General features: G+C 40.4%; 1 protein-coding gene across 1 annotated transcript in view; it reads right to left on the minus strand.

The window, feature by feature from the left end:
• Positions 1-1,039: 1,039 nt before the first annotated feature.
• Positions 1,040-12,390, minus strand: part of dag1 (dystroglycan 1) — a 95,109-nt gene continuing 83,758 nt past the window's right edge. The window contains exon 3 of the mRNA XM_039771404.1: positions 1,040-4,853. Within this exon, the coding sequence (XP_039627338.1) occupies positions 2,493-4,853 (2,361 nt within the window). The 3' untranslated portion in view covers positions 1,040-2,492. The remainder of the gene's footprint in view (positions 4,854-12,390) is intronic.

Raw genomic sequence — 12,390 nt, forward strand, 5'->3', positions numbered from 1 at the left:
TGACTTTAGAAATAATAGAAAAAAAAAAACAAATTACAAAAACTCCAAATTAAGTAAGTGATCGGGTGAGAAGAAAACACACAAAAACAGTCTCGCCTCCCTTTGTCATATCAAAGCTCTTCCTCGTCCTTCCTTCAATATGTAAATTTCGGCCAAAAAATAAAAAATAAAAAAAGGGGGTCTCTCTCCTCCAATGACGCGCTAACACTCTTGGACTGTCGGGGGACATTAGTGTATGGTTCACACCACAGCAGAGCGGCCAAAGCCCAGCAAACGAGGGGCTTGTGTGCCAAAAGCCACACCCTGTGCCAAGCACCGTCCAATATGGCTTTGTACAAAAACGCCAGCAAAAGCGAGCCCAATCTGGACTGCACGGCACCAAACATTATTGCAAAGGGTTACTCTTTCCCAAATTTAAGAAAATAGAATCAAAAATAAATATAATGTACAATGTAATTCCCATGCCCCCCACCCACTCGTTCTCCGGAACACGCTGAACTAAGAAAACATGCGTCATATCATATAGACCAGATAAAAACAGCCGGGTAAAAAGATGAGCTTGTGGAAAAGAAAGAAAGAAAACAAACAAAATGAAGCAATGGATATACTTGCATTACAAGTAAATTATTTTCTCATTTGTATAGGCAGTTAAAAACTCAAAATTCTAAAAAAAACAAAAATGTAAATGTGACCTATGAGAGAGAAAAAAAGAAAAAAAAAAATAATCAAAATACACTGAATGAATTTTCTATGAAGCTAAGCTTTTACAAATTGCTGTATGCTATTCTTTTTTTTTTTTTTTTTTAATAAAACAATCTGAGGCTGTATCAAAAATTTAGTAAAAAAATTAGATTGAGAATTTATTCTTTTTATTTCTCATACCAGCACTCTAAAGTGATGCACACTCTCTCTCTCACTCCTCTTCTCCGACCAGGTTCCATCACGTTTTATATTTGAGAGATATGGATCATCATATGCATATGTAGACTTCATTTTTATTTATTTATTTACTTTTTTTATTACTACTGCAGTTACTCTCTTTCTTCATAATGCTGCAAGAATTACTCTATATAAAAAAATACCCCTTAACCAAAATAAACTGCAGGCATCTTTTGCTTAAGCTTTTTTTTTTTTTCTCCTTTAAACATCTATGAAAAAAAGCATAACACAGTATGACTTACTAAGAATTTAACTTCCATATGATATCCCATTCATGGATTAACACATTTCCCAACACTAACAGAGGAGCACATTCACCTTTCCTTCCCTCCACCACGAAAGACAGTCCTCTGTGGAACAAGCAGGGCTTCTGATTGGTTGCTTCCTTCTTAATATTCTGTTCCTCACATTTGCATAAATTATACAAATTGAAAAAAACAAAAACAAAACAGTATTCTCTATAACATTTCTTCAAGCTTGGGAACCTAATTACCGTATTTCCACATTAAGCACCCCACCCCATCAAGTATTAGTAATCTGATAAGGACAAAGCTATTGATTTATTAAAACTTTCACAAAAATATTGCATTTAAAAGACCCAACAATTATAACCACTCTCTTTTGAAAAGGTCAAAACACACACACAGATTTCATTTGTGAAGGAAATAAATCGTCCTGCAGGTTATTTTGGTGTGCCGCTTGCCAGGAAAAAAAAACAAAAAAAAAAAACAAAAAAACATTTCGGCAGGAACCTTACATAGTGGATTACATGATCAAAATAATCAAATGAAAAAAAAAACAAACTTTTTTTGTTTTTTTTTCAAGTCTTATTTCTCTTTTAGGCTACCTCTTGTTGTTATGCTTCTTTTTGCTAGACACATGTGAATAAAGATAAAACAGTACAATTAGTGTTAAAGGCAAACCTTACTTGATTCAAATGCCAACTCCAGTGCTGCCTGCAGGTCTGTTCAAGCCACCCAAACTTTTTTTTTTTTTGTTTGTTTGTTTGTCTGTTGCTTATCTGCTTTCCCCCATCCCATAATTGTTCAGCCTACAGCCCATTTGGCATCATTATTTTTTTTTTTTTTTTTTACTTTCTTTTAAAAATAGCCTTGTGATTACAAAAAAAAAAAAAAGAACAGAAGGGTGCTGTTAGGCAGAAAGTCAAACACCAAGTCAAAAAAGGCAAAGGAAAAAAAAAAAAGTCCCTCCTATCCCCCCATCTCTCAAAAACAAACCGAAAAATAAAAAAAAAAAAATCTGGGTTATCCGAACCTCCCATGATGCCGTTTTTCACTCGTGGATTAGCACCATCAGAGAACTGAAGTTCCTCACATCGATGACTAATTTTTTTTTTTTTTTTTGCAGGCTTATTCTTTCAGTAACCCTTCTCCCAACTGTCACCCCCCCCCCTCCATCCCTACCCCTCCTACCAATGTAGACCCCCCCACTCCCCCAGTCAAACCACCCCATCCCACTCTCACACTTTCTGAACAGACAACACTGGCTTGGAGCTAAAAATGTCCCTCCTACCCTGGAGGTCCGTGATGCTGTTAGGGTGGCACGTAGGGAGGTGGTGATCTGTACGGGGTCATATTCTTTGGGCGAGAGCCCTTCCCTTCCATGGGGGCAGTGAAGGGAGGGGGAGGCTGGTAAGGGGGGGCACTGGGATCCTCATCCCGGAGTGGAGTGTACTCTCCCAAGAGGTCCTGATTTAAGGGAGTGGTCTCGGGGCTAGCCATGTTCGGGTACTCGGGAGGGGGTAGGGGAGGCTTCTCCTCCTGCAGGATGAGCGGCATGCTAGATGACGGAGGCGGTTTCGAGTCATCCAACTCATCTGCAAAGATGATGGGCACGCCTTTCTTGATGAAAGTTGCCTGATCTTCGATGGTCAGCTTTCCTTTACGTTTTTTACGATAGCAGATCATTGCGATGATGCCGGCAATGAGTAAAATGGCCGCGACAACCACTGCCGGGATAACCGTGTGAAGATAAACATCGTCGGTGCTCAGACTGCCCGTGTCTTGTGCAGGAACCGCTACCGTGGTCTCCGGAACAACTTTTACGATACTGATTGGCACAAATATGTAGTTTTTACAGCTCCCCGTTCCTGTGACATTAATACCCAGTGGCTGAAAATCCGGCTCCATTGTACCATGGAAGAGCTGGCTTGGTTTGCCTTGATCGTCTGCAATTCTTTTACTCAAAGCCTGGATCAGTTCTTTAGGGCACGGATCTTGTGGCAAGCTATTGTTTGTCCACTCCACCACAACTGAGCCCTTGGTGATGTTCTGCAGAGTAATAGTGCTACTGTTTCGGTCTCCAAATGCATATGCTAGCTTCTTGACCAGAAGAATCTTCTTGTGTATATCGTTAGTTACAGACCGAGAATCACCTTGAAAACGGGCAATGAAGCGCGCAGGTGGCTTGTCGCTATGAGGTCGTCTTTGAACATGGATCTCAAAGGCATCCACAGCAATAAGGCCTCCCTTATCAGTAGCATGCATGAAATACTCATGTTTACCCACATGTACTAGATCAGGAAGGCCATACATGAGTTGGCTGGTGCTATTAAACTGAACCCAAGAATTCTCGCTGACCCCCTGCTGCTGGTTCAATGTAAGTGTCAGGCGTAATTTGTCCGTAGTACCATCCTGATAGTCATAGAATGTGTCAGAAGGAATCTTTACCTCAAAATATGTACCTACCCAGGCATCGACCCTGTCGATATGGTTCCTCAGCACTGGAGGCGTATTATCATCAGCTGGAGTGAAACTCCTGGGTGTAGTTGAAGTAGTGGTGTCCATTTTTGTGCTTGAACTTTTGGAAGAATCATCCGGACGAGGAGTTTTTGGCTTCTTAATTTTTTTTGTTGTGGTTGCCAAGGTAGAAGTAGGACTTGTTCGGGGTTTTCCTGGAACTTTGGGCTTCTTGGTAGTTGGTGGTGTCACCACAGCCGTCTGCTCTGTGAAACCAGGCCTTGTCACAGTAGGCTGAATGGGTATTGTGCTGGTGGTTTCCATCACTCTGGTAGGCTGGACAGGCCCCAGAGTTGGTGTGTGGGCAATAGGGTCTCTAGTTCTAATGGTTACTGTAGGCTTTCCAGGTAGTGGGACGGGGCCTCTGACTGGTGGAGCAATAGTTTCTGTAGTAGGGGCTATTAAAGGAGAAGTGAGAGTTGGCACAATTCGAGTTGGAGGCTCTTGGGGAGCTGTGGTTGGAAGCAAGACCCCAGTTATTGGAGTGGGTGTGGCAAAAAGCTGCCGTCTAATCCGTTTTGGTGCATGGGGCTTTTTGTTTGCTATGTGCCAGCCCACAACAGGGTAACCCAGCTGCGCGGACATGGTGCCTTCTTTGGCTGGCGTTTCCACGCTGCGAATGTCAGGGACATTACTTTGATCTAGGGAGCATCCAAGTTTCCACGAGAGCAATGCTCCGTTCTCTACCACTTTCTTGGCATTACCTGGGCCAGCCATAAAGGCAGACATGTCAAAAAGTCGGTTATTTACAACGGGTAAAAGCTTCATATTCTGAAGACTCACGTCTGAAAATTTTTTCATTCTAGTCAGCAGTTCAACACGTTGTCTGGAGGTCATTTTAGTTAAATCTGCGTCCAGGATCACAGTCAAAATAGTAACGGGCTCCTCAGTTCCACAAATAAAAGGCTGGACCTCGTTTGCTGAATGAACACCAAACTGCCCAGGGTCTGTATCCGCATGCTCCTCTGGATGGACCTCTATGGAGAAAACATCCGTTGTTCGAGAAATGTAACTTCCATTCGCTGCTACATCCATCACGGAGGCCGATATGTAAACGATGCCTTTGTCCGCTTCTAGTGGAAGGCCTTGTAGGGTATAACTGTGAGGATCCCAGTGTAACCAGGAAGGCAGACTTTCTTTTCCAGCTTCAGTGATCTGCAAGAAAAGAAAATGGCACACATTGGTATCGTCAGTATGCTAACATACTCAGAATATGGAACTTTAAGGTAGAGAATATTTTATCTGTGACACCTGTACATGATAATCACCTTTTTTCCACCCTCTCAATCTTACACAGTTGTTCATGTTCGATAAACGTATGGGATTAAATCATTTAGAGATTTGTATATAAATAATATCTTTGCATTCTATAAAGAATTATACTCTAAATGCAATCTCCCATCAACACAATTTTTCCATTATCTCCAAATTAGAAACTTTGCTAAACGAAATCTGTCCAGTTTTCCTCACCTCCCACCTGTTTCTATTCCAGAAGAGATGTTGATCAGTTATGGGGACTCAAGACAGCATTTCTATAATACATATAAAAACATTTTACGGTCCCTTCCTTTTACAGTTCCCAGAGTACAGTGGGAAAAGGATCTCTTACTCAACAATTCTGAAACGGAATGGAAGGCAGCCACACACAACATTCACTCGAACTCCATATGTGCAAAACATTCAATTACTCAACTTAAAATCTTTTATTTTAAGCACATCTGTCTCGTTTAAAGTGTTTCCAGGGCAAGATCCAACCTGCGAACGTTGCAATCGAGCTCCAGCCTCATTGGGCCACACGTTTTGGGCCTGCACCAAATTAACATCATTCTGGACAAAAATATTTAAATGCCAATCAGAGATCCTTGGCGTCACAAACTCTCCCAATCCATTAACACCTGTGGTTGGTGGGCTATCAGATGTGTTTAAAGTGGAGAAGGACAAACAAACTGTAATGGTCTTTACTACACTATTGGCACGTGGACTTGTCTTGCTCAACTGGTAGAATCCTAGCCCACTTCTTCAAAGTCAGTGGGTAACTGATGTTACATACTATTTGAAATTGAAAAAAATCTAATTCTCACTTAGACGATCTGTACAAAGCTTTTTTTAAAACCTGGCAGGACCTAATCAGTAATATTTTAGAATTAGCATTTATTCTGGGGAGGGTGGGGGGAGAGAGACTCCTTTCCCTCTTTACTATTCTCAATTGTTTTACTCTGGCTGTTGGCCTTCCTCTCTTTCTCATGGGTAGGGATTGATATGAATTTAGTTTGACTTGATTGTATGGAATATGATATGCTTTTATTAAATTCAATAAAAGATAAAATGAAAAGAAAATGGCATAGATCAGAAAAAATTTAAACATTGTAAGATCTACAATCTGCTCAGAGATCACATTTTGAATTGGTGGACATCTTCTTGCTATCAACATTAAAACTTAATATGGTAGGCTGAAAGAAATTACTCTACTCCAGGATACCACTGTTAACACGGTTTTGATCAAACATGGCGAGAAAAGGCCATCTGTGAGGATGACAATTGTCACAACTTACAATATTAAAAATATTGTGTGAATTAAGTTACCATAAATCCCCACTATCTACAGATTCTGTTTCTTCAGAGTTGCTCATCCACTATTATTAAAGAGTAATATATTTTGCGATACCTGGGTTGTACTCATACCTATTTGTGGCCATGCAGAGTGGAAAAATAAAAAAATGTACAGGCCTATCACGTAGCAGCAGCATGCGAGACTGAGCAGTAACATATCCGTGATGCCCTCAGATGTCCAAGGCTTCACATATGCTACACTGAACAGTTAAAGTATCTACCCGACGCCAAGAGGCGTTGGTAAGCTGCTGAACTCCAGGGCATGATTGTTCCCTACAATCAAGGAATTCCCAGACAGCATTTCTGCAATATATAAAAACATTTTATGGTCCCATCCATTTAAAGATCCCAGAGCACAGTGGGAAAAGGATCTCTTTACTCAAAATTTCAGAAATGGAGTGGAAGGCAGCCACACTCGGAATTCATTTGAGCTCCTTATGTGCAAAACATTCAATTATTCAACCTAAAATCTTTTATCGAGCACATCTGAAATTGTCCAAAATGTTTCCAGGTTAAGATCCAAGGTTTCACACATGCTACAAGTTCAAGTGTCTACCTGACGCTAACAGACGTTGGCAAGCCGCTGAACTCCAGGGCTAATGATTGTTCCTTACAAACGAGGAATTCCCAGTAAGTGAAGAAGGTCACAAGCTGGCACTGATTAAGGGTGTACTCACACTAGGCCCGTTTGTTCTGTACTGTGCCCAAGTGCCATTGTCCCCCACCTCCATACTCCCCCCTGCTGGCCTGCACTCACTCTGCATGTAACATTCTGGGCCAGGGGATGTTTTCGTCATGACCATGCGACTTCGTGTAAAGCAAAAACAAGATCCGAGCATGGTGTGACCAGCATACAGTACATGTCAAAATGATTTTACGGTTGTTTTGGAGTCGTGTAGGGCAGGATAATGCTCGACCCTCTTACAGATTCACTGAGTGTACGGCGCGGCGTTTTGCTGCTAATACACGTACAAGAAGATTTTTACAGAGGCAAATGATGTTAAGGAAAGAATCTGCAGCTTTTCTTAATAACTACAATTGATGCTCATGTGTAAGGTGAGAGTAAAAACCTGTTTTTAACTCAAAAGCTATTGAAGGAAATGAAAATTAAACTATCTGACCTGTCGCAGCATTGGAGTCATGTCTGTTTTCCGTGTTCGGGCACGTTTAGCGATCACACTGTTTCGAAATGTTACTGAACCATGCTCGGACCCACCTCTTCCAAGCGGACCAGGACACTGTATGGAGCAATCACGCTAGTCAAACAAACTAGACTTTGCGAGGTTACATGCAAACAAATGTGCTCGGCCACGTAACGAATTGCCAGTGTGAGTACACCCTAAGTCTCTGCCCTTTGTACTCACTGCCTGTGTCTACAAACCACTTTAATGGTGAGATCCCCAAATCAGCCCTGCTGTGATTACTTGTGGCCACTGGTGGAGCACCAAAAAGGCAATCAAACTTCACTATCTAGAAGAAGTAAAAATAGAAACAAAGCTTCCATAGATAAACCTACAGAAAGATCATTACCGAGCCTTGAGGGTGCAAGAATCGACGGTTGGCGTGTCTACATGACCCATTTTCCCATGCAGGTCTTGATCCAGGTGGTGCACGGGAGGGGACAGGTTGTGATGAACTTACTTGATTTTCAATACATGAAAGTGTGCGTTTATGGTAATGGGTATCAAAAATATATTGGCAATAGGAACTATTGGAATGTTATCCCATTTCCCCCTATAGGATTAATGCTTCAGTACCCATGGTTTCCGTTTCTGTAGGATTTTTCAGGAACGTAACTGTGCAGACAACGAGGTTTGACTATATTTGATTTTCATCTTAATTCTAATATGTGCCACATAGTACGAGACATTGGTAAAATCATCTGAGTGATCAAGAACAGGTGGATATGGTCAACTATACCACTTTGCAATCGCCAAACTGATTAGCTGGAAAAGTACAGTAAATGGTGGACAGACATTTGTGAAAATGGTATCATTTGATCAGCAAGTAAAGTTAAAGAAATGGATCTTTATACACAACTACAATAGCGAGTGTCATGGTGTGGGGAGAGGGGAATTGTGAGGAAAGTTATGTTTACTTCTGGTAAAGAAAATTCCAAAATGCTGGTACTGTACCATATTAAAATGTGGGTTTTTCGGTACTTTTCCAGTATCAGTATACCATACAACCGTAGTCTACCATGACACAAAATACACCATCTTCTTCTTTGTATTCAGGCAAGTTCGTGTGGTTGGTATGGTCCTGGAAATGCCTCTTACCACCCATCATGCACCTTTCCAGTGCAAAATGTTCATTTTCCTCCCTCAGACTTAACCTAACAACAAATTAAAGGTGAGGTGACACTGTCATCTAATCCGTTTTTAAATAATAGTGTTGAACCCCTTCCTAGACAAAAAGCACACACATTGGAAGGACTAGCAACTTCTCAGATAGTGAGCAAGGACAACAAATAAAATCTCTGGCCCAGAGTCTGGACAAAATCTACATTGCAAGGATCAGGATCAACATCTTGTAGGAGTTCCCCTTCACGGGCAAAGCACCTTAGTACATATAATAATGTCCTCCATGAAATATCAGACACACACACTAAGCAAAACATGCCTTAGGAATTTCACACTTGATGCATCTTATCCATCACCAGAGGAACAGCACCCAAAGAAATGAACCCAGACCCCCATTGAAGGGAATGTCAACAAGAGTTTAGGAGCTTCTCCAGGTGCTCCCACCACCTCTTGCCGATATTCCCACTCAATCGTCCACACGAAAAGCGCTGGTAACAACCAACAGAGCAGACCCTAATTGTACAGAATCAAGAAGGGGGCTTGCAAGCATTGAGACACCCGACCCCAAGATGCTTCTCAATGGGTGTAAAACCAGAAAAGTTACTTTGTTTATTATATCTGGCTAATTCATAATTTAACATGAAATTCTTTGTGTTTATATGCTAATACATTTTACCATTTTTTTAAATAAAGTACACAAGATGGATGGTGGGGAGCAGGGATAACTACAGTTAATCAGTACTCAAATGAAAGAATCATCCTGCCTCCGTGGAGAATTTCCCGCTTCCAGTTTGATAGCAATGCCATACAATTCACCACTGGCAGCTTTTTCTGATGAAAGAAATCAGCATGACACTTTGGTACATTATTAAAAACCTCTAAGCTGAATTAAATGTTAAAGCCATGCAAAAAATGCTTAAACACTTTGTGTACTGCATGTGTCAAACTAAAAATCAGATTATCAAAGCGAAAGAGTCACAAACCTACCCCACTGAACCTCACTGCCAACGTGGCCTGCAGAATTTCATTTCATCGATAAAAAAATGAATAGGTAACACCTGTGGTCTCTAAATTAACTATAAAAAAAAATATCAAAGTTAACACTTTAATAAAGAACATAAGACTTCTATGCGTCTGGTTATGCAGGAGCTTAGTGAAAAATGCGTTACAAGGGATGAAAGAAAAAAAAAAAAAAGAAAAAGGGATTTGTATCAAAATTTGCCAATTCAGTAACATTAAATCAGAGATCAGTATCGACCCTATTAAACGTGATTGGAACATTATCAATAATAAAAATAGAAATGACCCTTTGTTTTAGTCATGTACTGTACCATCATCAAAAACTGTGGGATGCTTAAGCAGAACATAAATATACTCTACATAACCGTGGTTTATTTTCATTTAAATTGGGGTTTTATGATTTGAAGTACAGCAATATTGCTTCACTGTCATTTCATTAGTATGTCCGAAATGTTTTTCTCTAAAATAAGTATTATGTATTTTTACTGACATTTCCATTAATGAACAGCAAATTTTCCGAGAGCTACTGTATGTACAGGTACAAGGACGGCCCTAAAATTACCAAAAATGGCCAATAGCGTGAGAGTAGGATGTAGTGGTCCAATACGCTACTAGGTATCGTATGCCTATAGTCTGGTTAATCGGCATCGTGAGGAGCTGATGAAGGGCATATGTCTGGTAATTAATCTACAATTATGCAGCATGACGTGGGCAATTCATTTTCTCCATGCCACCCATGACGGATTCTTAAGAGACAATGATAATCACATTGACAGGCTTGTACATGAGGAGTCTGATGCAATGTCACTGATTAACAGTCTGTCCACAGGGAACAAACTTCCAAGGCCTTGACAGGAAAGCATCAGGGGAGAAAAAAAAAAAAAAGGGGAGTGGTCTCCCGTAGACTTTCCTGTACAGTAATCCCTCCTCGATCGCGGGGGTTGCGTTCCAGAACCCCCCGCGATAGACGAAAATCCGCGAAGTAGAAACCATATGTTTGTGTAGTTATTTTTATATATTTTAAGCCCTTATAAACTCTCCCACAGTTAACATTATTAGAGCCCTCTAGACATGAAATAACACCCTTTAGTCAAAAGTTTAAACTGTCCTCCATGACAAGACAGAGATGACAGTTCTTTGTCACAATTAAAAGAATGCAAATAGATCTTCTTCTCTTCAGGAGCAGAGAATTTCAGAGGGAGAGAGAGAGAGAGAGCGCTCGCAAAGAAAAGCAAACAATCAAAAAATCAATACGTGTGCTTTTAAGTTTGCGCGCATTTTTAGAGGAGCGTTAGTATCTTCTAAGCAAACAGCCTCTGTGCAAACAGCCCCTCTGCTCACATCACCTCCGTCAGGCGCAGAGAACGTCAGAGAGAGAGAGCGAGATTAGAGCAACAATCAAAAAATCAATACGTGTGCTTTTGTGCTTTTAAATATGCCGAGCACCGCAATAAAGCGGCATTTTTTTTAGAGGAGCGTCAGTATCTTTTAAGCAAACAGCCTCTGTGCAAACAGCCCCTCCGTCAGGCGCAGAGAATGTCAGAGAGGGTGAGAGAGAGGCAGAGACAAGCAAACAAGCTCCACGCGGGATGCATATCTTATAGCATTGAGGAGTTTTAGTTAATATGTAATACCATGCTCTGATTGGGTAGCTTCTAAGCCATCCGCCAATAGCGTCCCTTGTATGAAATCAACAGGGCAAACAAACTGAGGAAGCATGTACTTTAAAATAAAAGACCCACTGTCTGCAGAAATCCGCGAACCAGCGAAAAATCTGTGATATATATTTAGATGTGCTTACATTTAAAATCCGCGATAGAGTGAAACCGCGAAAGTTGAAGCGCGATATAGCGAGGGATTACTGTATATTCAGATATGCGGATGGATATTTGAGGAGTAAACCACAGGACAAATTTTATATTTGTATATTATGTACATTAAAAGAACTATCAACAAATCGATAATATATTGATCAATTATTATAAAAGTTCAATAAACCGGACTCTGAAGATATACAAATAAAAATGTACCACTTCCAGTTAGCTGAAATAGCTCAAAAGTTGACAGAAATCTACGTTTTTTACCTAATTCTCGTATTCAAAATTTGGTTGACCTAAATGACAGCGTACTCAAGTTATCGTGTTTACACACACAGAATTCCAAAAATGACTCAGGGAGGTCTAAAACGTCAACATTCATCAAAATCTCAAGGTCAAAATTTTTGGACGATTACAATACTTTACCTATACTTCATAAACGAGAAAGTAAAAAATGTCTGAAGAAGTGATGCACCCAAACTTGACAAAGCACATGCACATAACACGTGGGCAGTAAAAGAATCTTTGGCCAAAAACAATGTGGTTATTGCTTTGCATCCCCCCCCATAATTGCCAGATCTTACTCTCTGGGACTTTCTATGCTCCTGTAATTAAAATTGAGACAGAAAGGAAGATGATTGGCTACAATGGATGAAATCCAGAAGGCTCTAGACATGCTAACAAAAGGTGGGTACAAGAAATGGTAATGAGAATGGTAAGTTTTATAATAGTTTTTTTTTTTTTTTTAAACCAGTTTTGAGAATTTTTAGGTTCCCCCTGATAGATATCTGTATCTATAGAGATATATCTATATCTGTATCTATAGAGATATATCTATATCTATATCTGTAGAGATATCTCTCTATCTATATATATCTCTCTCTATATCCGTCCAGGTGGACCGGAAGAAGGCTTGTGCCTTCCCCAGACCATGTGGGGGCA

The sequence above is a fragment of the Polypterus senegalus genome, chromosome 12 (genome assembly GCF_016835505.1).
Source record: "Polypterus senegalus isolate Bchr_013 chromosome 12, ASM1683550v1, whole genome shotgun sequence".
NCBI classification, from domain to species: Eukaryota; Metazoa; Chordata; class Cladistia; order Polypteriformes; family Polypteridae; genus Polypterus; species Polypterus senegalus.